The sequence below is a fragment of the Nelumbo nucifera genome, chromosome 5 (assembly GCF_055504915.1).
Source record: "Nelumbo nucifera cultivar China Antique chromosome 5, China Antique-T2T, whole genome shotgun sequence".
NCBI classification, from domain to species: Eukaryota; Viridiplantae; Streptophyta; class Magnoliopsida; order Proteales; family Nelumbonaceae; genus Nelumbo; species Nelumbo nucifera.
In genome coordinates this window covers 78,151,187-78,178,321 of record NC_142653.1, presented here as the reverse complement: position 1 = coordinate 78,178,321, position 27,135 = coordinate 78,151,187, and the positions used below count along the sequence as shown (strand labels likewise).

Genomic DNA, 27,135 nt, shown 5'->3' with positions numbered 1-27,135 from the left:
GTGGGTCAAATTATGCTTTGGCATAATCGTTTGGGCCATTTACCTTTTTCTTCTTTGAGTCTTTTGTTTCCAAAAGTTTTTGAGTCTATTAGTTTGTCAAGTCTGGAGTGTGAAGGTTGTCAACTTGGAAAGCATTGTAGACATTCATTTAAACCTAGTAATAAAAGGTGTTCTTCTTCTTTTGATGTTATTCATTCGGATGTGTGGGGACCTTACCATGTTCCTTCTATGGGAGGCTATTGATATTTTCTCTTATTTGTGGATGATTTCTCACGATACTCTTGGGTTTACCTGATGAGATCCCACGATGAAGTACCATCCTTGGTGAGGCAATTTCATCAGATGGTGCTAACACAGTTTGGAACAAGAATAAAGGTGTTCAGATTAGACAATGCCAGGGAATATTTTGAAAAGCACCTTGCTTCATATCTATTAGAATATGGTGTTGTCCATCAGAGCAGTTGTCCCTATAGTCCATAGTAGAATGGTGTTGGAGAAAGGAAGAACAAACACATTGTTGAGATTGCAAGAAGCACAATGAGCACATCTACAGTTCCAGTTCGGTTTTGGGGTGATGCAGTTCTCACAGCAGTATATCTGATTAACAGGGTGCCCTCTCGTATACTTGGATTCAACACCCCATTCAATCTCCTTTTTCCTGAAGGGGAAATGTTTCATATTCCTCTCAGGGTGTTTGGGTGTGTCTGCTTTGCACATGTCCTTGGTCCTCACCGCTCAAAGCTTGATCCCAAGGCAAAGAAGTGTGTCTTCCTTGGATATGCAGAAAATCAGAAAGGGTACTGCTATTATGATCCAGTCTCTGGGAGCCGGTATGTTACCATGGATGTCACATTTTTTGTATCCACATACTTCTTTTCAAAGAATCCTTCTCAGGGGGTGTTTTTGGGGAAGTGAGTCAACAGTCTATTCCTCTCCCAGTTCCAGTCCTTGTGTCTACTCCTGTGCTTGACCATCCTATGTCTACTCTTGTGCTTGACCATCTTGTGTATACTCCTGTGCTTGACCATCCCGTGTCACCTAACTTACCACCTCCTTTGCGTCCTGCTTCTCAGCATTACTTACGACAGAGACTTCACAAGGAGGTTGATTCCACTGCAATAGAACTCATATCACTTCCTGTCGATTCCTTGGAGACTTCAGATTTGGCTGACATGGATTCAAGTATTCCTCTTGGTCCCGCTACTGTTTCAGTTCCCATTGATTCTACTAACCCTGTTACAGATAACCTTGATCTTCCTATTGCTCTCCGAAAAGGGAAGAGAAAGTGTATTGCTCATTGTATTTCACAGTACTTATCCTACAGTGGACTTTCTCCTTCCTACTGTGTTTTTCTTTCCTCTCTTGACTCAGTGTCTATACCCAAGGGTGTTAGTGAGGCTCTCTCCAAACCTGAGTGGAAGACAGCTATGCAGGAAAAGATGGCAGCTTTGATTAAGAATCAGACATGGGACATTGTGAATCTACCAGAAGGCAAGGAGACAGTTGGATGCAGATGGGTTTACACGGTAAAATATAAGGCAGATGGAAGTATAGAAAGGTACAAGGCAAGACTTGTTGCAAAAGGGTACACACAAACCTATGGTGTTGATTACTTAGAGACCTTTACACCGGTTGCAAAGATGACCTCTGTTCGAATACTTCTTTCTCTTGCTGCCTCATACTGTTGGTCCTTGTTTCAACTTGATGTGAAGAATGCTTTCCTAAATGGGGTTCTACAAGAGGAAGTGTATATGGATCTTCCTGCTGGCTTTTACAGTGATACTGAAAAGGGAAAGGTATGCAGGCTTAAGAAGTCACTTTATGGCTTGAAACAATCTCCCAGAGCATGGTTTGACAGATTTAAAAAGGCCTTGATTTCTTTTGGATACACTCAGACTCAATCCGATCATACCTTGTTTGTGAAGAGAAGGGGATCTTTGGTCTCAGTCCTAATTGTTTATGTGGATGATATTGTTGTCACGGGGAATGACCTAAGTGAGATTGATTGTCTGAAAAGGAATCTACATAAAGAATTTGAAATTAAGGATCTTGGAGAACTGAGATACTTCTTAGGCATTGAAGTTGCAAGATCAAAACATGGAATTTTTATCTCTCAAAGGAAGTATGTCTTGGATCTTCTTCAAGAGACAGGGAAGTTTGGAACGAAGGCAATCAGTACCCCTATTGATCAGAACCATAGAATCAATGCATCAGAAGGTGAACCAGTAAAGGACATTGGGAGATATCAGAGACTTGTGGGTCGGCTGCTATACTTGTGTATGACAAGACCAGACATTTCCTATGCAGTAACTGTGGTAAGTCAATACATGCATGCTCCACGAGTCCAGCATTGGGAGGCAGTTGACAGGATTCTTGCTTATCTGAAGGGACACCCGGGCAGAGGCATATTGTTTATTAATCATGGATAGTTGAAACTAGAGGCTTATACAGATGCAGATTGGGCAAGATGCCTTGATGACAGGAGATCAACTTCAGGAGTGTGCACCCTTGTTGGGGGTAACCTTGTCTCGTGGAAGAGTAAGAAACAAACAGTGGTGTCAAGATCAAGTGCTGAAGCTGAATACAGGGCCATGGCACATGGAGTTTCAGAACTTCTCTTGATCCGTTCCCTATTAGAAGAAATTGGTATACAGGCAGAAGAACCTATGATGTTATACTGTGATAACCAGGCAGCAATTAACATTGCCCATAACCCAATCCAACATGACCGAACTAAGCACATTGAAGTGGATAGACATTTTATCAAAGAAAGAGTAACTTCTGGAGAAGTTTGTCTTCCATACATTGCTTCTGATCTGCAGCTCGCAGATGTTCTCACAAAAGGTGTTGCAAAGAACAAGCTGGAGCATGATCTATGCAAGTTGGGAATGTGTGATCTTTACTCCCAACTTGAGGGGGAGTGTTGAGTTGGGCCTAGTTGTTTTTTATTCTTATTTTAAGCTATTTGGTTAGGAAGTTGTTGGGCTTTAGGCCCATTAGTTTATGTTTTTAAGTTGTGACTGTTCAGCTACATTAGTAGCCGCCCTACTAAGGGCATCCTTGTAATATCTCATCCTTTGAGTTAAGTATAAATATAATGAGGGGTTGGCGGCTAGGGTTAATTCAAGCATCCTGGTTGACTTCCTACACTTTTCTCCCTCTCTTTTCTTCTCTACTACTGAAATCTTTATCTTCCTCCCCTTTTCCTTTTACAAGAAATTCAACTAAATCTACAATCAGTGATTTCTACTTGAATCTATCATTACCTCTCTCTTTCTTTGTACTTCCCTAATTTTCTTTAATGCAATTTTTTCAGTCTTTTTGAAGATAAATAAAAAAGAAAATTTTATTGCTGAAAAAAGAAGGTACATCTAACGCAAGTGACCAGGAGTCACCCACTGGAACAACAACAACAAAAAACAAAATACATAACCAAACAAAACCAGTACGCTAAACCATATTTTAAACATTCAGAGTATTCCAAAAGCTAAAGCCAAAATCTTCTTTCTTTAGGCCCTCAAATTCTGGGAGAACAAGCACCCAACCAGCAGCTACAGAAGAAATTTCCACCCCGACTTCTTCCAAGCTTTTCATTCAATCTTCAAATATCCTCTTGTTTCTCTTGCTCCAAACCTCTCAACAAACAACAAATGGGATACAACTCCATAGTATTTTTGCTTTAGTACTTACCGCAACTCTCGGTCAATCACCAAATATTCCAGCAGGATCCACTGGAGCCCATCCAGAAACTTTAAAGAACTTAATGAAGAAGGACCATATCCTTTACACAAAGGGACAATGAACCATCAAGGAAATCCATGGCTGTCAAGAATTGGAGGAGTGTTTAGGGATGATGCAGGGAAAGTGGTAACTATATCCTCAGGGCCAATTGGAATAGGGCACTCAGCAAGAGCAGAAATAACAGCTTTACATCAAGGTCTGAAATGAGCAAAACAGCAGGGGTTTTAAGAATATGGAGATAGAGGGTGATTCAGAGTTAGTAATTTCTTGGATGATGATAGCAGTCCAGGTGTGTGGATGTTCAGACATCTCCTCAGAGAAATCAAAAGCTTAGCGAAGGATCTTGAAGCAAGCTTCAAGTGGGTCGAGAGAACAGTAAATGGGATGGCTGATACTTATGGAAAAACAAGGGGTGTATAAGGTTCAACTTTTTGGGGCAGATTTGGGATAGAAGTTGTAACTCTTGATATGTTGTGCTTTTCCTTGTATTGAAACTGCACTGTTATATTTTCTTCATATTGAATGAAGTAACTTATTGATTACTAATAAAAAAAATGATATTGAATAATGGCATGTCCTAATGCTTCCAAAAATTCCACTTGTACCATTTTTCCCAAACCCACAATTCCTCGTCATTTGTAATAGGAAAGACCAGTTCACCAAATTATATGCTTTCTCCAAATCAAGTTTACAAATCAAGTTTACAAATCAGACATTTTTCTCCAATCGTTTTCTTATCCTCCACACACTCATTTGTGATAAAGATTTGATCACAATTTGCCTATCTGTTTTCCTCTTAATAAGATTTCCCTTTTAATTAATTCCAAAACAATTAAACATCCAACTGGAGAGTATCCCTTGTGAAAATTCCAGACTGCTTTTATTTAAGCTCCAATTTATCTCCAGTCCTGCATGCCTACGTTTGTAAATTTTTCAAGTTCCAAGACAAAGGAACCACCAAAAGAGAATAGAAGATACAACTTTTATTGTAGACCCACCATACCCAAGATAAGCAAAAGTTCTATTTACATCAACCAAGGACACTTAAAAACATATGGAGAGTAGGCAGTTCTGAAAGTTCATCCAACAACTACACTGTTATTTGGGGCTACAGAGATCTTCAGAAAAAAGTAAAATCACTCACAAGGAATATGTCAGTCAGTTTCCAGTGGGTTGGCAGATCAGCAAATTCCTTGGCAGACTCTCTAGCTAAACAAGGGGTTTCTTGCGTTTCTTTGTATTGGACTAACTTATAGTTTTGTTTACGGATTGAGTTGGATCTATACTCATCCCAGTGGGGAGGTAGCATTTCATGCCTCCTCCAAGGTTGACTGTACTCTCCTTTGTTTCTCTATAATAACATTGCTTACTCATTCATCAAAAAAAAAAAAAAAAGTCCATCCAACAACTCAAATTAATGTTTCAAATAGCATTGCTTCATAGTCCTAAGATTCAAACCTTCTTGACGTCTCTAGATGATACCAGAGGCCTTGCTGAGTCATGGATGCATACAAGCTCAGACTGAACATCAACTGCCTGCAAAAGTACAAAATCTAATATTTAATTATGTGCAGGAACATAGACTATCAGCTACAATATAAGCATACATTTATCAAGGCATCATCATTAACAATGAGGATAAGTTCTGTTGTTTTTAATCTTTATCCTGACTGTTGTTTGTAAATAAAGTAACCCAATCAATAAATATTGATCTCAAAGTTGTTAAAAGGAAACAACCATAAATCCACAACATGAAATTTAGAATAATTTATCTGTCTGAATGAAGAGGACTTGCACTCCAGACACACACAAAAAAAAAAAAAAAAAAAACATGTAGATGGTATGTTCTTGCCCAAACTTTGCTGACAGGAACACAATTAAGATAACCCTGTTTATTGATGCCCAAACTTTTAATATTGTTCACTCTGATGTATAAGGACCTTACCATTTGCCTTATATGGGTGGATATAAATATTTCATTCTGTTTATCAAGGATTTTTCATGGTATGCCTGGATCTATCTTATGCGCTCTCATGTCGAGGTGCCTAAACTTGTGCAGAAGCTCCATCAATATATATTCACCCAGTTTGATATCTGCATCAAAATATTCCTATTTGACAATGCTAAGGAATATTTTGAGAATGATCTTACCTCCTATTTTGAAAAGTTTGGGGTTGTTCATCAGAGCTCTTGTACCTATACTCCGCAACAAAATGTAGCGGAGAGGAAAAACATACACATTGTGGAAGTTGAGTAGAAATCTGCTGAATTCAAAAATATGAACAGAAAAAAGTAGTTTCTTGAAGAGAGAAGGAGAAGAGGAGAAGAAGAGATCTTTGAAAAGAAAATAGAGCAATAATCTGTCCGCCCCCTTCACTTATTATTTATACTAAAAATATAAGAGCAGTACAAAGACAACTATGCCCTCATAGGGCGGCATAACATAAAACAGCATATATAAGACTAAAAAACATAATAAAATTTGGACTCATATAATTACTGTGGTCCCACCTCCAATCTAACAACTAACATAAAACATCTACTCATAAAACAACACAAAACTGATTAATCTTCAACACTCCCCCTCAAGTTAGGAGTAAATGTCACACATTCACAACTTGCGTAGATCATGTTCAAGTTTGTTCTTTGCCACCCCTTTAGTGAGAACATCAGCCAACTGCATCTCTGAAGAGACATAAGGCAAGCAGACTTCTCTAGCTATTACCCTTTCTCTTATGAAGTGTCTATCAACTTCAATGTGTTTTGTCCTATCATGCTGAATTGGATTGTGGGCAATATTGATTGCAGCCTGATTGTCACAATACAGCATCATAGGTTCCCCTTCTTTCACCCCAATCTCACTCAAAAGAGATCTAACCCAAAGAAGTTTTGAGACACCACGAGCCATGGATCTATACTCAACCTCTGCATTTGACCTTGCCACAACCGCTTGCTTCTTACTTTTCCATGAGATCAAGTTTCCACCTACAAAGGTACACACTCCTGACGTAGAGCTCTTGTCATCTAAGCACCCTGCCCAGTCTACATCTATATAGGATTCTAGCTTTAGATTTTCATGATTTGAGAAAAGAATGCCTCTGTCAGGGCGTTTTTTCAGATATGCAAGTATTCTCTCAATAGCTTCCCAATGTTGAACCCGAGGTGCATGCATGTACTGACTCACAACACTGACAGCATAGAAATCATCTGGTCGTGTCATACACAAATATAGCAGTCGGCCCACCATTCTTTGATATCTCCCCACATCTTTTACTAGCTCACCATCCACAGCATTAATTCTATGATTTGGATCAATAGGAGTGTCTGTTGGTTTGGTCCCCAGCTTCCCAGTCTCCCACAGCAGGTCAAGTACATACTTTCTCTAAGAGATGAAGATTCCATGCTTGAATCTTGCAACTTCAATCCCCAAGAAGTATTTGAGCTCACCAAGATCTTTGATCTCAAATGTTTGTTATAATGATTTTTTGAGATCATCAATCTCCTCCAGATCATTTTCTGTAACCACTATATCATCCACATACACAATCAAAATTGACACCAGAGCATCTCTCCTCTTTACAAAGAGGGTGTGATCAAACTGGGTTTGAGTGTACCCAAAACGGATAAGTGCCCCTCTGAACCTGTCAAACCAAGCCCTAGGTGACTGTTTCAGGCCATACAATGATTTTCTGAGTTTGCACACCTTTCCTTAAGCAACGTTTTCATAAAAACCTGCTGGAATGTCTATATATACCTCCTCCTGTAAATCACCATTAAGGAAAGCATTTTTAACATCAAACTGAAACAAGGGCCATGAATAGGTGGCTGCCAGAGATAAAAGAATACAAACTGAACTCATCTTAGCTACCGGTGCAAAGGTTTCTAGATAATCAACACCATAGGTCTGAGTATACCCTTTTGCTACCAACCTTGCCTTGTACCTCTCTATCTTACCATCGGCCCTGTACTTCACAGTGAATACCCATCTACATCCGACTGTCTCCTTGTTTGGAGGGAGATCAACTATTTCCCAAGTTTGGTTTTTAACCAAGGCTTCCATCTCTTCTTGCATGGTTGTTTTCCACTCAGGTTTGGAGAGAGCCTTAGTAACACTCCTGGGTATAGACATAGAATCCAGGGAAGAAAGGAAAGCTCGATAGGAGGGTGATAAGGCACTGTAGGAAAGATAGTGTGAAATGCAATGGGTTGTACACTTTCTTTTCCCTTTGCAAAGTGCAATGGGAAGATCAAGGTTAGTGGGATCAACTGCAACAATGGTGTTAGGTACAGAAACATTATTATTAGAAAACATAACAGGTTCAGGCTCAAGGGGGAATACCTGGAACTATATCTGTTGAATCTAGAGCTTCAGAAGTATTGATAGAGAGTGGTGTGGGTTGAGGATGTGTGGAGTCAACCATCATCTGCCGATGCTGATATTTCTGTGAGGTTGCCCGTAGTGGCTCAAGCAATGAAACTGATGGAGGCACAAAAGAAACAAGAGGAACAAACTGTAAGTTCTCCCCAAAACTCTCCCCCTGAGAACCACTCGAGAAGGTGGATTCAAAAAAGGTAACATACATAGTGACAAATTTGCTCATCGACACAAGGTCATAACAGCAATACCCCTTTTGGTTCAGAGCATACCTAAGGAAAACACATTTCTTGGCATTAGGATCCAATTTCTTGCGATGGGGGCCAAGAATGTGAACAAAGGAAACACAACCAAAAACCCTCAAAGGTATGTGAAATATCTCTCCATCTGGAAAAAGAGGGCTAAATGGCACCTTAAACCCCAAAGCCCGTGAAGGAACACGATTAATCAAATGCACGGCTGTAAGAATTGCATCTCCCTAGAAATGCATAGGAACTGAAGCACACACCATAAGACTTCTTGCCACCTCCACAATGTGTCTGTTTTTCCTCTCAGCTACTCCATTCTGTTGCGGTGTATATGGACAACTACTCTGATGAATTATACCATGCTCCAAGAAATATGTGGTCAGGTCCTTCTCAAAATACTCTCTAGCATTATCTAATCTAAAGTCTTTAGTTCTCCCTCCAAATTGTGTGAGAACCATCTGGTGCAACTGTCGTACCAAGTTAGGAACTTCATCTCATGATTTCATCAAATATATCCAACAATACAGTGTATAATCATCCGCAAATAAGAGAAAATAATGGTATCCTCCTGTTAGTGGTGTTAGTGAAGGGGTATTTCGGTCTTTGTACCTGTTGAGAATGTTGATGTGTACTGTTATGTTAGTTTGAGTGCCTCTAACTTAAAGAAGGGCACTTAAGTCTTTTCCAATAAGTTAATAATATAATAACAGGTCTGGCTGAATCTAGGGATGACTTTTTCTCTAATTCGAACCAGCCTTTCTCTCTTTCTTCTCTTTTCTCTCTTCCTATTTCCTCTCCTACTTCTTGTTGTTTACTTTACAGTCAACGAACAAGACAGAATTCTAGGGCAGGTCAAACTTTAACATGGTATCAGAGCGAGGTTCAACAAATCAGACTTGCTAGAATTCTGTCTTCTGCGCATTCAAATTAGGGTTTCTCTTGGGTTCTCAGTTGTGAGTTGGAAACTGGGAAAAGGGCTGAAAAGGAGTGATCGCCCTCTTCCCTAGGAGGTTCCTATGCCTCCGATTGTGTCATTGGTGATTGGTTGCTGTGGTTTCTAAGCCCTAGTTAGGGCTGGTACGTGTGGTGCAGTGGTGTCTCAGCCCTTCGTGTGGTTGGCCTTTAGGCGCTGAGGTAAAGTTTTTTTTATGCATATTATCTGTTATGGAATACATGAGAGGTGTAGTACAGTTCGCAAGATGGGTTTTCAGGTTGCAGTATGCTAGGGTTTATGCTAGGGTTTATTCTGGTTTGTGTGTGATTCGAAGGGCAATAGTGTCTACTTAATGGTGAAACTTCCTGTAGCTGTGGATTAGGGTTTGTGGTGTTGCAGTTTTCAGCATTTAATACTGCTGAAATCAGTGTGCAGATTTCGGTGAGTAGGGTTTGTGGTGTTGTAGTTCTCAGCATTTATTACTGTTGAAATCAATGTGCAGATTTCGGTGAAGTGTCTGTGTGTAGTGTGCAGTGTGTAGTGCTCAGAATTCAGTGATAAGGGAGTTTGGCAATGGCAGATAATAGTGATAATAAACCTAGTGTCATGATATCTACTGACTACCTGAATGTCCAAATGACCTCCATTAAACTGAATGGAGAGAATTATGTCCCTTGGGCCAAGTCCGTAGAGGTTTTTCTGAAGGCGAAGAAGAAAGTGAAGCATATAAGAGAGGAGAAACCCCCCGCTAATTCTCAGGAGTATGAAGACTGGGAACAGGAAGATGCACAGATCATTACATGGTTGTGGAACAGTATGGAACCCAAAATCAGTGTGAACTTCATGTTTCTTGACACAGCCAAAGAGGTGTGGGATCATGCTAAGAAACTGTATTCAGGTCAGGATAATACCACTAGGGTATATCAACTGTATCAGGAATACTTCAATCTACAACAGGGAAATCAGAGCCTTGAGGAATACTATGCCAGTGTGAGGAATATCCGTAATGAGTTAAATGTCTATCATCCTCTCACTTCTGATGTCAAAGTTCAACAACAACAGCGAGAGCAGCTTGATGTGACACGGTTTCTGGTGGGGCTGAAGTCTGAGTATGAACCAGTACGAGCCCAGATACTAGGGGGATCTGCTCTTCCATCTTTAGAGGAGGTGTTTGCTCGTCTTCGGAGGGCTTCCATTGGATCTATGGATTCTAATGTCTCCGATAAATCAGCATTTGCAGTGTTGAGAGGTCGAGGTGGCAGAAGTGGGGCTCGAGGAGCCCAGTTTGGCAGGAGTGGTAGTGGTGGATCTACACATATCCGTGGTGGTGGTCGTACTAGAGGCAGAGATTCAGGGGGAGCTCGTGGTAGAGGACGTGGCTCGGGTCCACGGAAGTGTACTCATTGTGGTTTGGATGGACATACCATTAACTACTGCTATGACTTACATGGTCCTCCGTCGACGTGGGCCAACCATGCCATGACTAGTGACACCAGTTTCAACTCTAAACAGGAGAACCGGTCAGTTGACCCGATGCCCTCTACTCCCTCAAATGGTCCAGGCAAGGAGATGGTGAGTGTTCCTCGGGATGAGTATGAGAGATTTGTTCAATCCAAGTCGCAGCAGAACACAGCTTCCTTTGCACACTCAGGTATGGCTTGTTTGGCATTCACACCCAACCCCTGGATTATTGACTCTGGAGCCTCCGATCACATGACGGGAACTCCAGGTGTGTTTTCATCTCTCACTCATTGCTCAACATCACAATCTGTTACCCTTGCTAATGGCTCCACATCATCTATATGTGGTGTTGGTAATGTTGACCTAGACCCTGTATCCCTATCCTCTGTTTTATATGTACCTAAGCTTCCATTTATTCTTATGTCTGTTAGTAAGCTGACTAAGTCCCTTAAGTGCTCCATCACTTTTTACCCTTCTATGTGTGTTTTTCAGGATCTCAAGACGGGGATGAAGATTGGTGGAGGGCATGAAGCCGGTGGACTGTATTATCTTGATGGTGGTGGACGAACGTCAACGGCCCTTCAGTCATCCATTTCTCCTCTCCAGTGGCATTGTAGATTTGGTCATCCTTCGCTGAAAGTGTTGCAGTCCTTAGTCCCTTCATTGAGTCAACTTTCTGTTTTAGATTGCGAGTCATGTCAATTTGGGAAACACCATCGTGTTCCCTTTCGTTCTAGGGTCGATAACCGTGTGTCGAGTCTTTTTTCTTTAATTCATTCAGATGTTTGGGGTCCTTATAAAGTGATGTCATATAATGGATACCGATATTTTGTTATTTTTGTTGATGACTGTTCAAGAATGACGTGGCTCTATTTAATGAAAGAAAGAAGTGAATTAATTGCCATCTTCCAGAAATTTTATGCTGAGATCCGCAATCAATTTGGCGTTCACATCAAAATTTTCCGTTCTGATAATGGTCGTGAATACTTGTCTTCATCTTTTCAAGAATACTTGGACCAACATGGCATTATACACCAAACTTCATGTACCTACACTCCGCAACAAAATGGGGTTGCTGAGAGAAAGAACCGCCATCTTATAGAAACGGCACGCTCCCTCATGCACCACATGAATGTTCCCAAAATCTTTTGGAGCGATGCAATGCTCACCTCTTGTTTCTTAATTAATCGGATGCCCACGTCTATCCTTGATGGTCGTTCTCCTTTTACTGTCTTATTTCCCAACATGTCTCCGTTTCCGCTTTCTCCTCGGGTATTTGGGTGTGTCTGCTTCGTTCATAATCTGGGTCCCGGGACTGACAAGTTAGATGCATGTTCCGTGAAGTGTATCTTCCTTGGCTATTCCCGAACTCAGAAAGGGTACAAGTGTTATCATCCCAATTCTCGTCGTTCCTTGGTATGTGCTGATGTTACATTCTTCGAGTCTACTCCATTCTTCGTGGGGTCCGGTGCTGCTGCTTCCTCCACATTACCACCTCCTCTTCCTCTTCCTGTGGCTGATCCACCTCCTCTGGTTCCAGTCATGCCTACGTCCTTGCCTCCGATGCCACTGTCGGTTGACCGTCCACCCATCCGTCACGTGTATACACATCGCCCGCGTGTACCGGCTGCAACTCCTCCAGCTTCATCACCGTCGACAGATCCAGCTTCAGCTCCGACACCAACCTCCGACCTAGATCTTCCTATTGCCTTCCGGAAAGGTAAACGTACTTGCACCCTTCACCCTATTCCAATTTTGTTTCACTTACCCACCTCTCCGCCTCCCATCGCCAGTTCATCTCTTTGTTATCCTCCGTGGTTGTTCCTAAGGATGTCCAGGAAGCCCTTACCTCTCCAGAGTGGTGTCGTGCTATGGAAGAAGAGCTCTCTGCTCTGCATCATAATCACACTTGGGATCTCACCACTCTCCCTCCTGGGAAGCAGGCTGTCGGTTGTAAGTGGGTGTATAGTGTTAAGTACTTGCCAGATGGTCGTGTTGAGCGCCTGAAGGCGCGGCTAGTTGCCAAAGGGTATTCCCAAACCTATGGCATTGACTACACAGAGACATTCTCCCCGGTTGCTAAGATAGGGTCAGTTCGTGTCGTCATCTCCCTTGCAGCTATGTATGATTGGCCTCTCCATTAGCTAAATATCAAAAATGCCTTTTTGCATGGTGATTTGCTCGAAGAGGTCTACATGGAGCAACCACCAAGGTTTGTTGCTCAGGGGGAGGATGGTAAGGTATGCAGACTTAAGAAAGCTATTTATGGACTTAAACAGTCCCCTCGAGCATGGTTTGGTAGGTTCAGTGAGGTGGTCAAGAAGTTTGGTATGAAACAGTGCCAAGTTGATCACTCTGTCTTCAGTTTTGACTCGTCGGCAGGCAAAATAATATTGGTGGTTATGTGGATGATATCGTTGTGACTGGGAATGATAAAATGGGCATTGACAGATTGAAGGCATTCCTACAGGAACACTTTCAAACAAAGGACCTTGGCAAGTTGAAATACTTTTTGGGCATATAGGTAGCAAGATCTAAGCATGGCATTAATTTGTGTCAGAGGAAATATGTGCTTGATTTACTGGAAGAAACAGGGTTGTTGGGTACTAAACCGGCTGAGACACTTATGGAAACAAATACGAGGTTGAGCAGTGATATAGGTGAAGTATTTGAAGACCGTGGCAGATACCGACGACTTGTAGGCAAACTAAACTATCTAACCATTACTCGGCCAGATATTTCATTTGCGGTTAGTGTGGTGAGTCAGTTCATGCAGAAACCTTTGGTCCCACATTGGAATGCAGTGCTAAGGATTGTGAGGTATCTGAAAGGAGCTCCTGGTCGTGGTTTATTGTACAGGAGTGGTGGAAAACTAGTAGTAGAAGGATACACCGATGCTGATTGGGCAGGTTCTATGTCTGATAGACGATCTACCACAGGCTATTGCACCTTTCTGGGGGGAAACCTGGTAACGTGGAAAAGTAAGAAGCAAACAGTTGTGGCAAGAAGCAGTGCAGAAGCAGAATATAGGGCCATGGCACATACTGCTTATGCCATCAGTACTCCAATGAAGCTCTATTGTGACAATCAGGCAGTGGTTCATATCTCTTCCAATCCGGTGTTTCATGAAAGAACCAAGCACATCGAAGTTGACTATCATTTTGTGAGAGAGAAGGTGCTGAATGGGGTGATAGAAACTCTGCATATGTTAGTACGGGAAACCAGTGGGCAGACTTGTTTACAAAAGGTTTGAGTCGGGGGAGTGGACTACATATGTAACAAGTTGGGATTATATGATATATATTCACCAGCTTGAGGGGGAGTGTTAGTGGTGTTAGTGAAGGGGTATTTCGGTCTTTGTACCTGTTGAGAATGTTGATGTGTACTGTTATGTTAGTTTGAGTGCCTCTTACTTAAAGAAGGGCACTTAAGTCTTTTCCAATAAGTTAATAATATAATAACAGGTCTGGTCGAATCTAGGGATGACTTTTTCTCTAATTCGAACCAGCCTTTCTCTCTTTCCTCTCTTTTCTCTCTTCCTCTTTCCTCTCCTACTTCTTGATGTTTACTTTACAGTCAACGAACAAGACAGAATTCTAGGACAGGTCAAACTTTAACACCTCCCATGGAAGGAATATGATATGGCCCCCATACATCAGTTTGAACAATATTAAAAGCAAAAGTATTTCTTTTATTACTTGGTTTAAAAGAATGTCTACAATGCTTTCCTAACTGACAACTCTCACACTCCAAGGTAGATAACTGAACAGACTCAAATAACTTTGGGAAAAGAAATTTCAATGAACTAAAGGAAAGATGTCCCAAGCGATTGTGCCAAAGCATAATCTGGCTCATTGACTCTAACCCACTACTACTGCTGCTGCAAACATGATGGCTCTAATGTCTTGGAATCTCATCCAGAAGGTAGACTCCATTCACCTCACGACCACTCCCAATCATCTTCTTTGACTCCAGATCCTGCAAAACACAATTACCAGGAAGGTCACTGAATAATTGTCAAAGAACTAACAGAAAGTAGGTTGGTATGAAGTCTAGGGACATGTAAGATAGAAGATAAAGTAATATCATTGGTCACTCTAACTGTCCCCTTCCTAGCAATGGGAATATGTGAACCATCTACTGTAGAAACTCTGTCTCTACCAGAGCACAACTGATAGGAACTGAAATGGGTAGGGACATTAGTCATGTGCTCAGATGTTGCTGAGTCTATAATCCAAGGAGGTCCCTCCTTACCTGAAGTGGATACAAGATTTGCAGTTGCATATGAACTACCTATATGTGCAAAAGACGTGGTGTAGTTGGCTCCTGCACTCTGCTGTCCATCTGGAAGGCTAGAGCTAGTTGTATCTTTCTTACTCATAAGTTGTCCAAACCTCTCCAATTTTGTTCTCACTGCTGCTACTATAATGGATTCCCAATCAATTTGAGAAAGAGGGGCCGGAGAGTCTCCTGTAGTGGCCACATTTGCATATCCCTTCTCGTTCCTTATCCGAGTAGGCATAAGATTTGGATGAAGTTTCCAACAAGTATCCCTGCTATGCTTAGGCTTCTTACAATAATCACACAGCAAGTCCTTATTGTCTTCCCTTCTAGTCTCATTGCTCCCCCTATCTCCATTTGGCTTAGGTTTGGCTGTACTAACCATAGCCGACGGTCAATCCCAGGCTGTCTGAGCATGACATTCCTCCTGCTCTCCTCTCCTGAATCGAAGGAATAGGCTTGAGAGAGTGTCACACTCTCCCTAGAAAGAATACGCTGCCTAGCAATGTCAAATTCAGGGTTCAGCCCTGCCAAGAACTCAAAAACCCTATTTTTCTCTACCAATTTTTGATAGGTTGCTGCATCATTTACACTTTCCCATACCACAGTTTCTAAGTGATCTATTTCCTGCCAAAGGGTTTTTAGCATGGAGAAATACACGGCAAGAGATTTTTCTCCCTATTTTATACTAATCACCTGATTCCTTAACTGATAGGCTCTGGCTATATTTTGCTTCTGAGAGTAGGTTTCAGTCACTTCATCCCAAATCTCCTTAACAATATTAGCCCATAGGAAATTTTTTCCAATATGAGGTAACATAGAATTACACACCTAGGACATTACCATGTAATTCTCCTGCACCTAGGGGTGAGCATACTTTGGTTAAAACCGAATAACCGAACCGAAATTTCGGGTTCAGTGTTTTCAAGTTGGTTAGTTCGAGAATTCGGTTCGGTTTCGGTTTTAAACACCGGTTTATTAAAGTTCGGTTTTCGGTTTCAGTTATGGCATTTAGCAATTCAGTTAACCGAAAAAACCAAACTTACAGGGGTAAGTAGGTAAAATAGTTTCCCTCTTAAGTCTTAACCTTAACTCCTAATTTCCCAAATCCTATTCCTAATAGAAATAGCAATTTCGAAAAAAAAAAGCAAAACCCCTTCCCGCTTCCCCTTCAAGACTTTGTCTTCCCACCCAGACGTCAGCGACCTTTTGGCTGGGATTCATCTTCTGTCATCTACCACCGGCAAGCAGCGAGTAGCAACATTAGTTAATCCAATAGTGGGCGGCAGCGGCGAGAACGCAAAACCCTTTCCTGCTTCCCCTTCGAGACTTTGTCTTCCCACCGAGGCGCCGACGACCTTTTGGCTGGGCTTCATCTTCTGTCATCTACCACTGGCAAGCAGTGAGCGGCGACAACAGTTAATCCAGCAGCAGGCGGCAGCGGCGAGAATGCAAAACCCCTTCCTACTTCCCCTTCGAGACTTTGTCTTCCCACCCAGGCGTCAGCGACCTTTTGGCTGGGCTTCATCTTCTGTCATCTACCGCTGGCAAGTGGCGAGCGGCGACATTGGTTAATCCAGCAGCAGGCGGCAGCGGCAAGTTCTAATTTAACTTCTCTAGTGAAGACCGAAGAGTGAACTCTGTTGTCTCTACAACTGTATGCACCCTGTGAACATCTGCAATAGTGAGCATCTAAGAATCTGTTGTTTTTTCTCGGTTATTCTACAATCGTGAGCATCTGTGAATTTACAAGATTGCAACTGTGAATCTTCAAGACTACAATAACAATAGTGAGCAAGACTGAACTGTTATTCTCCAAGACTACAACGGTGAGCATCTGTGAATCTTCAAGACTGCAACGGTGAGCAAGACTGAATTGTTATTCTTTTTTTTTTTTGCTTCTCAGGAGTTATCAAGTCAAATTTTTTGAAGTTATAATGTTTTGCATTTTGGTGGGATCAGTGAATGACCCACCTGTTTAAAGTTCGGTTTAATTGAAACAACCGAATTAACCAAAAAACAAAATTGGTTCGGTTTGTACGGTTTAATCAAACTTCGGTTTCCAATTCCACTAGTTCGGTTTGTTTGGTTCAGTTTTAAACCGAACAAACCGTTTACTCACCCTTACCTGCACCCATCGGGAAGAATCAGTATCAAGTTTCTTCTCCTCCCAGTGATGTATCCTAATTTTCCACGGGCACCAATAGCCATCTTGGCTGATTGTGCCCACTCTAAAAAATTTGTACCATCAAGTTTTACTGTAGTAATGATTCCAGACCCAAAAATATCACTACTACCTCCAACACCCAGTTCCATGGAAACGGTGGATTTCACCTCAGTACTCCATCTTACTTCAAATAGTTCAACAGTAAGGAAAAAATAGATTGGAGATCTTCCAAAAGCAATTCAATATCACACACACAAACCAACCCTTCCGGAAGAAGAAAACCGTATCTGGAAAGAAATCTCTCTGCTCCCCACGCCTTCCAACAGAGAGAAGAGTGAATCGATCACTCCAGGAGGCTCAGAAAATTCCAAAAACTTAACCGCCCTCTTTAGAATAACAAAAGAAAACTAACAATACTTGGGCACCCAAGATCAGATAAAAAACAAAGAGTCCAACTTTTCTGGGACTCTTCCCCGTATTCCAGTTCTTCCTGATTTTGATGTCGAACAGTAGATCACCTTCCTAATGACTAGATCTCACCAAAAAATCCAAGAATCGGGCAATCTATAGCAGATCGATCAGCCCTTTGTTACTTCATGCAGTCGGCCGATCTAGAGCTGCATGAGAATGCTTCAAGAACCCTAGCTGAGGCTCTGATACCAAGTAGAAATCTGCTGAATTCAAAAATATGAACAAAAAAAGTAGTTTCTTGAAGAGAGGAGAAGAAGAGATCTTTGAAAAGAAAAGAGAGCAATAATCTAGCCGCGCCCCTTCACTTATTATTTATACTAAAAATATAAGAGCAGTACAAAGACAACTATGCCCTTATAGGGCGGCATAACATAAAATAGCATATATAAGACTCAAAAACACATAATAAAATTTGGACTCACGTAACTACTGTGGTCCCCACCTCCTATCTAACAACTAACATAAAACATCTACTCATAAAACAACACAAAACTGATTAATCTTCAACAAGTTGCAAGGAGTATTCTTTTTGCTACCCATGTCCCTATGAGATTCTAAGGTGATGCAGTTTTAGTAGCTACCTACCTTATTAATCGTATGCCTTCTCGAGTCTTGGGGTGTAAGTCTCCTTTTGGTGTCTTGTTTCCTAATGTTGATACTTTCTCCATATCTCTGTGTGTCTTTGGTTTCACTTGCTATGTACACATTCCTCGTTCCAAAAGACACAAGTTTGAACCCAAGGCTCGGAAGTGTATCTTCCTTGGTTATGCCTCTACTTAGAAGGGTTATTGTTGTTTGGATCCCATCAATGGCCCCCGATTTGTCTCTATGGATGTCATTTTTGCAAAGTCTGTTCCATTTTATAATCATTCTTTTGAGGGGGAGCATTCTCTTGAATTGTTTACTTCACCTCTTCCATTGTCGGCTCCTGTTGAACCTTATATTGAGTCTTCTACAATTCCTTCTATTTCCATGGAGTCCTCTTCTCCTCTCAGCTCTCCCATTCCTATTCCTCCCCCTCCTCCTAATAGTCCTCATGTTTTTACAACTCATCTTATTGTTCAGAGGTGGTACCAACGGCAAAGACTGAGGCATACACAAGTTGTTCCCACACGGTCACACCTCTAGTTAAGCCTTTAGTGCTTCCAATCATTGTAGAGAGGACAAGTCCGATATCACCATCACTAGTGCCTTCATTTCGAAACCTTGACCTCCCCATTGTTTGAAGGAAAGGTAAGAGGAAATGTACAACTCATTGCATTTCCAAACATCTTTCTCATAGCTTGTTGTCCCCTTCCTATTATTCTTTCCAAGCATCTTTCTTTTTACCTATTGCAACTTAACTTCTATGCTTTGTGTTACCCACTTTAAGTTCCTTCTTTCATTAATGTAGTTCCACCAACCAACCTCCTCCTTTTGCAGCCAGCTCGCTACTAACTTTGAATCTCTTCAACGACCAATCTTCTAATGTTCAACTCCTTTGTTTTTAGAATTCCTCCCATCAATTCTATGAATTCAGCCCTCAATGAATTACTAATACCTATTGGAACTAAGTAGAGAGCAATAACTCTTCCCTCATTCCCGAAAACACCTCCTATGCTTGAAGGACCCAGATTCCCTTCACTATTACCATCAAAATTCAGTTTAATAAACCCAAGAATGGGAGGGGACCAAGTCGGCCTAATGACAACTTTAGATAAAGAGGAATTAGCCACTTCCTTCCACTTTCTAAACAGGTCATCAGTAGAAATGCCTTTAAACTGCTCAAAGATTTTGCCCATTGTACTACTTTGATAGCAATGGTTTCAATGAGTGTTTCTCTACTCCTCTCCTTTATCTGAAAAAATTCTTTGGTTTTCTTCCTCCTAGACCGTCCAAAAAACATCTTCTCTTGTACACTAATGTCCTTTGGTTTCTTTCCTAGGCAAGTAATGTCAACTAACATAAAATAGAATAGAAAATCAAGAAGAAAATAAGCATAAATAGACAAAGCACCAAGATTTAATGTGGTCCAGCTCGGTAGCCTACATCCACGAGGAGAGAGAGAAAAATATCTACTATGAGAACAAGAGATACATGGCTAACCTCTTTACATATAACAAAATATCCACTCTCACTTAACCCTAATCCACACAACCAATGGCTTAAATAAGCAAAAGACCTAATTATATCAGAATTTCACATAGGCCCCTCTTCCTCCCATAATTACATACAAGTCCCCAAAATTTATCAACATTATAAATATACCCTTGTAACCTCCAACACCCTCCCTAAAAGAAAACCCAAATATAATATATTTCTCTACACCCTCCCTCAAACTTAAGGTGGGGAAACCATCTTGAGTTTTCAAGTAATAATGTTGAAACAACCTCCATGAAAATAGGTGTACTACTAAAGTAGTGGCCATGAAATTTTAGATGTTGAAGGGGCCTCTTAAAAATCAAAGTTGGATGTTAGAAAGTTGAATGAACTCGTGTCAGAAAGCCAAAGTAGAGCCATGTCAAGATCTAGTAATCACCAAATGGAAATTGACCAACGGAAACCCAACACATATCATGCCAAAGAATCAAATTTAACCATCAAAAGGCTAATCGCAATCACCAAACTGAAGAACCAACCATGTCAAACGACTAGATCATCAGAATACCAATAGAATTACCAAAACAAAGTTGGCTAGCGGAAAGCCAACTATGCTGAACTCTATAAACCAAAATAAAGACTCAGAATTGATCAACGGAAAGCCAACTATGAACACCATAAACCAAATTGAGGAATCAGAGTTGGCCAATCAGAAAGCCAACTAGATAAAGTGAATCTAAATCCCATGTCAGTGAAGGAGATCAAAACTCCAAGGATTTCTTCAACAATAACTCGGAACTGATGAGCATAATAAAGGATCATTGCTGAAACATTTTGTCAAACATCTTCCATGCAAAACATGTAAGGGTTAAACAAACTAGATATTGACTAATGATAATAGATCCATCATTCACCAAAATAGTCCAAATAGCAAACCAAGCCACAAACAAGATCAGATTAGAACCAATCATAACAACGGAGAACCATTATAGAAATTTTGCACCATCAAAACATTTTCTCAAATACCAAATAGTCACCTTGAGCTCTACTATCACATGATGATATTATAATCATAAATAGATCAGGGAAGTTGTAGAGCTTCTATAATACTTCTTCAAAAAAGTGGAACTCCCAAAGAATAAACCAAACTTGGCTAAATGACCAACAACCAACCTTTTAGACAATAAATTAAACAGCTGATATGCAAAATAGAGACCAGAATTTGCTTGAAAATATGAACTAGTTCAGATGCTAGGGAGCATAACCCACTAGACAAGGAGGGAAGATATAAATCCTTCCATAGAGGGAATCCTTCCAAAGAGCCAACAAAAGAATAAATCCAAAAAAAAACTTTAATAGCATTAAAAATAAGGACAAGAAGATGCCCTCATATACCCACTAGATCAGATTTCCTTGCCCAAATGACCCTTTGATCTTCTTTCTCATATGAAAACGACGTGAACCCTAAAGGCTCAAGTCTAGATTCCACCAGGTAATGAGAGAACCAAAAGGAAACCCAACATCTGATGTTACTTTTTCCTGGTTTCCGAAAGAAGCAACAATAAGCAATATCACCCCTTTTGGAGTCTAGATAGATTCTAGAAAAATGATGAAAAAATACTCACAAAAATTCCCTCATTCAATGGTAAAAGTTCCTAAGAGATTTCTTCACAGATTCAAGCACCACAATCCTCACATGAATAGTAACTGTGAACAGTATTCAGAGACAATCCATGTTTTGGGCTGTTTTGTAAATATTCGAAGTGATTTTGGGCCTGCTCCTTGCCCACAACTCCCTATTGTACTCCTTTTAATAATAATAAATCATTTTTGTGTTGCTGATAAAAAAAAAGTAACCGTGAACAGTAACGTGAATAGTAACCATGAGCAGTAACATAAAATAGAATAGCAAATCAATAAGAAAATAAGAAGAAGAAATAGAGAAAACATCAAGATTTAATGTGGTACAGCTCAGTAGCCTACATCCAAGGGGAAGAGGGAAAAATATCTACTATGAAAACAAGAGATACATGGCTAACCTCTCTACAGTCTACACAATGACAACAAATTATCCACTCTCACTTGACCCTAATCCCACACAACCAATAGCTTAAATAAGCAAAAGACTTAATTATATCAGAATTTCACATAGGCCCCTCTTCCTCCCATAAATACATACAAGTCCCCAAAATTTATCAACATTACAAATATACCCTTGCAATCGTCAACACCCTCCTTGAAAGAAAACCCAAATTCTACCAAATACAATATATTTCTCTACAGGTGGCTGTGCCATTTCTGTACTTTCCTCCAAAGGACATTAAGATTAGTACAGAAATGCCATAGTCACCTGTCTAGGAGAGCATTGTTGAAGCTTTTAACTTTTCTAATCCCCAAACCACCATGATCCATGGGCTTACAAACAAGGTTCTAGCTTACTAAGTGAAACTTTTCAGCATCCTTTCAACCTCCCGATAAAAAATTCCTCGTGGATTTTCTACCTTATTAGAGTCAGTTTACCACCTTTGGATAGATGTCAAGCCTTCCATGTAGCAAATTTCCTATCTACCTTCTCTAGGGCTGGGTTCCAAATGTTTTGGATGTACACCTGGCTCCAAGTAGCCCAAATATTTGGATAGGAACTTACCCACTTGGCAGCCTAGGAGGACCTCCGCTAGACCTGCTATATTTCCCACTTCTCCTACTGCCAGTATCTCACTCTTTCCATATTAACCTTCAAACCTGAAACTACTTCAAACCAACATGGTAGATACTGTAGATTGAAAACCCATTCCAGCTTAGCGTCCAAAAGAACAGAGTATCATCGGAAAACTGCAGCAGAGCAATTTTGGTTCCATCTCTCCTCACTTCAAAACCACCCAAACAGCCTCCACCAATGGCTCTCTCTCTCTCCCTCTCTCATTTTCTTAGACCCTCCAGCACTAAAAGAAAAAGGTGAGATAGAAGGTCCCTCTGTTTCAACCTTCTAGATCTCTTGAAGTTACCTTTTGCAGAGCCTTTAATCAGAATTGAAAATCTGGGAGTTGCAGTACAGACTTTTATCCAGTTTCTCAACCTTTGCCCAAACCACATTATATCCAACATATAATCCAGGAAGGCCAATTTACATGGTTGTAACTTGTAAGCCTTTTCCAAATCAACTTTCAGCTATCAACCTTGCTCACCACTCCTAATCATTGAATCAATGAGCTCATTTGCTTTAAGAACATTATCCTAAATATGCTTGTTCTGCACAAATGCTCTCTGAAAATTGAAAATCAAGGAACCCATCAGTTTCCTCAACCTTGCAGCCAGCACTTTTGCAATAATTTTATATGCACTCCCAATCAGGCTGATGGATCTGAAGTCTTTCACTTCCACTTTCATTTTGACTTTCAAGTCCTTCCCCTCCTACCCTCCTTACCCCTGCCACTGTAGCCCCTGCTTTCTTGTTCAGACCCCAAGATAGCCTAAAGAGTAAAGAGTTCCCTTTCTGTTCTTCTCCCTATCCTCCATGTCTCCTCCAACACCTGCCTTCCTATTGCCATCAGGAACACCTTAGTCTCCTCTAATCCCATGATAATCATTATGACTTTTTATGTTGCATTTGTTTTTTATTTTTTTTTTGGGTAGTAAATAAAAAAGGAAATTTATTAAGAGAAGAAAAAAGTACCCACTAAGAAAGACAAAGCACCCAAGAGACAAACCAAAACTCCCAAACCCAGAAACACAAAAGAAACTTGCACCTTGAAAAAACCTCAGAAAATTACCCATAAACTTACTTCCGAAGCATACAACCCTCAGACAACCAATGCTAATAAGACCACCCAACAGAAAATCTCCCTAAACAGAAACCCAAAAACTGACACTAATCATATCAAGGGCTTCAGTGGGTACTGTAGTTCTAACTGCCAAAGTGCTTTTCTAGTGAATTCTTCCCCTCCTAAAACCAATAGGCCCAGCTTCTTACTCACTAGGAGACCAGTTTCCACCACCTTTTTCTCAACTTTTCGAACTCTATCCTCCACTCCTTCCTCTTTCTCTTCAGCTTCATCACCTTCTTCTGAAACATCCTCTTCCCCTGACAACACCCCCTTTTTTGCCAAAATCTCTTCAGTGAAGTCTGCTAATGTATCTCCCTTCTCACCACCAACTGGAAAACAGCTTGCTAGATTCTCAACAATAGTGTCTCTGATCAAACGAGTTTTGTCTTTCAATTTTTTTCCTTCTATAGACTCTCTTGAATTTGCTACTTGGGTCTGCACTTATGAGCCCATCTTTCAGCCTGGAAAAGACTTTGGTAATGTGAATTAGATGCCCAGTATTGGTGCTCTTTGTCTCCTTAGAAATCACTGATGACTTTGAGAAAGAAGTATGCTATTTCAGAAACCCAAGTTTCCTTGTTCCCTGCATCTTCCTACCAAGATCTCTTCCTAATTTCCCCACAATGACTTCTGAGAAAACTATCTAATCTCTTTTTCCTCAGAACTCTTACCAGCTTGAGTACTTACAATGTCTCCCTCAAGGGTTTTGAGACTTCACATTGAGACCCCAGAAAGACCCAGAAAAAGAAACTGCCTCAAGCTCCCACGAGCAAGCTTCACCCCTAAACACTCAATTTTTTGGCACTATCTCTTCAACCATAAACAAGGGACGACCAGGCTCTGCCTCTTTGCTGCAGTCAATGAGTCAAACTCTTGTCTTGCTCCATCCCTTCTGAACCTGTGAGAAAAATATGGTCTTTCCCGCTGTTAACATTTTCTTTGTTATAATATAGGCACTATGGTGCTCTTTCTTCATTCATCTAGCATTTTCTTTGTTTTCATTATCTTATTAGTTTAGTTAACCATAACAAGCCTATCTCTCCATATATTTCCAAACTTGTTTTGGGATACAAGTTTGGAACTACCAATCCCTCCCCAGCTCGGACCCTCTATATATTCTTCAATTGATAATTTTTTTAAGGAGCTTCTCCATTTTTTTAATTTCCTATTCCTTTAGCAAAAATCTTTGATTTTTATCTTTGATGCATCTAATATGATTCAGGTCTCTACTTTTTCTATGTCAAATTTTTCAAAATTTATAAATTCCGTTTCTTCCCTCTTTAGTACCTACTAATAGCAAAGCTCCTATCATTAATAAAATCTGTTGATCCTATTATTGATAAAAAGAAATGGTTCATAATATTATACCAAACAAAATAATACAGGCATATTTTTGGGTATCATTCTGATGCTGGATATTTGTATATCACATCATCTTTAATAAATTGTGTCCCCTACAAAAATTATAATTATAATTAAGCAGAAGCTAGTATGGCCATTTTGCACCCTCTACAAATGCCAATTGATATTAATTGGTGGACACAGGAGTCAAAAAATGCCCATAATATATAAAACAGCCACAATCAAAATTGACTTTCTTGAACAATTTAAAGAAAAATAAAGGCAAAAAAGATTTCCCACTAGCAACCTAACAACAAATATTTTGGATGCACCTGAAGTCCACTGAACACAGAATCTTGTCTCTCCTTCCCAGGCAATGCGAATTTAAGGTCTACTGCAATCTTATCTTTCGTGTCTGAGAACAAGAGAAACAACCTAAGCTTGCAATGCTTATGATAACACAATGATCAAATCAAAGAGATCAAGCTCAACCAAGTACAATAAAAGGAAACTTAAATGCCACAAATGGAATATAAAACACAAAATGTTTTACTCCTAAATTGTTGTTGCTATTAATTTTATTTCTAGTTTAGAATATATGAATGAAATTTGCAATAACGGAATCTATAAAAGGCAAAGTACTGATTTAGTAAAATTATGTTTAATGGAAGATCAAAGAGGCATAAAAACGAGAACAAGAGATGCATGAAACAAGAAACCAAGAATTTTGCAAACCTTCAAAGATGTCCCTGTAGGATGGATCACAAACTACAACAATTTCCTTCACTTCCATCATGCGTGAAAAAGTATAGAAACTGCAAACAGACAGCATAGTTTTGCTTTCAGGGAACAAGGGATCCAAAAACAGAAAATGCAACATATAAAAATGATCTATAAGAAAACTAAGACTCTAAGTCATCTTCTGGTGATATCCTAGCTCTCAAATTGGGCGTCAAATCCATATTTAGTTGGTTCCCTACTAAAAGACCTCCCAGCTCCAGCACCAAAACCAGCCCATAAATATGATTGTCACTGTATGTCTTTTAGACTTTCTTGTAAAGAATTTACTGTATTTGTTTCCTGATATTTCAAAAGAACACAATATATCAGGTAATTATAACCACTGAACAGGTTGAATTTTGGGGTAAGAGATCTCATACATGGGACTTATCACATTATTACCCTAATCCCTTTATGGCCAACATCTATCAATATGATTTTGCAATAGATTCTCAGCGCACCCAATATAAGTACCAGATTTTATCAGTAACAGTTCTAAAAACTCGGTTATCTTCATATATTCTGGAAATATTTAAAAGTACTTCCACGTACCTATACAAAGCTATTGGTTGACCTAGGAGTGGAAGATATTGCTTCGGCATGCTTGCCTATTTTCATAAACAAACAGTCATCTAGCAGTTTATAAATGAAAAAAAAAATGTGGATAAATGATAATCAAGAAGAAATTAATGCATTATATCTTGTTCTAAACTCTAAACTTAAGCTGATAGAATGATTGAAGAGCAGAGAGGTAGCATTATGGTCCTATAAAAATGGAATAAAAAAGTGTTTGACTCAAGACTAGAAGTAAAAGCTAGATGGGTACAAAGGGCTGCCAATAGCATGGCAGATGAGCTAGTAAAGGATGCAAAGCAAGGGTGGGAGAGATCAAATGTTATGGGCATAATTGTACATAAAAGCAAGGGAGAAATTATGTACATCTTATGTTCCATAATTAATAAAATTGAAAGTTATTTATCTAAAAAATTTTGTTTTAAACTCTGTGGCTGCAAGTTAATCTTAGGAGTATAATAGAGGTGATGCAGGTTGATATGAAACCACCATTATGGTAGGCTTCAAGAAAGCACAAATTGTTACAAGGGATGCTTCATTGCTTAACTTGTATTTGAAGATTCTACCATTCTTCCCTTTTTTAAAGCCCTTCTCTTCCCAAATGAACCACAAATTATTAGAAGAAAGATACCAATATCCATTGGCCTATTCCACCTATAACCAAAAAAAGAAAATAAAATTTCCAATATTTTAGATGCACATGGACAGGAGATTAGTGGATGAAACATATTCATACATCAAGTAATCAAATGCTAGGATTTGGGATTCAGAAGGGCTATTAGGGACATAAGTAGTACCATGACTAATGGACATTCTAGATGCTTTTTTTAGATCCTACAAAGCCTAAACAGGATTTGGAC

General features: G+C 40.0%; 1 protein-coding gene across 1 annotated transcript in view; it reads right to left on the bottom strand.

Annotated features, from left to right (window-relative positions):
- ISPD (Nucleotide-diphospho-sugar transferases superfamily protein) overlaps positions 1–27,135 on the bottom strand; it is a 95,100-nt gene that overhangs the window by 42,681 nt on the left and 25,284 nt on the right. Inside the window, exons 4-7 of the mRNA XM_010253984.3 lie at positions 26,255–26,310; positions 25,658–25,737; positions 25,255–25,337; positions 5,200–5,277 (exon numbers count right to left, since the gene is read on the bottom strand). Of these exons, the coding sequence (XP_010252286.2) occupies positions 5,200–5,277; positions 25,255–25,337; positions 25,658–25,737; positions 26,255–26,310 (297 nt within the window). The remainder of the gene's footprint in view (positions 1–5,199; positions 5,278–25,254; positions 25,338–25,657; positions 25,738–26,254; positions 26,311–27,135) is intronic.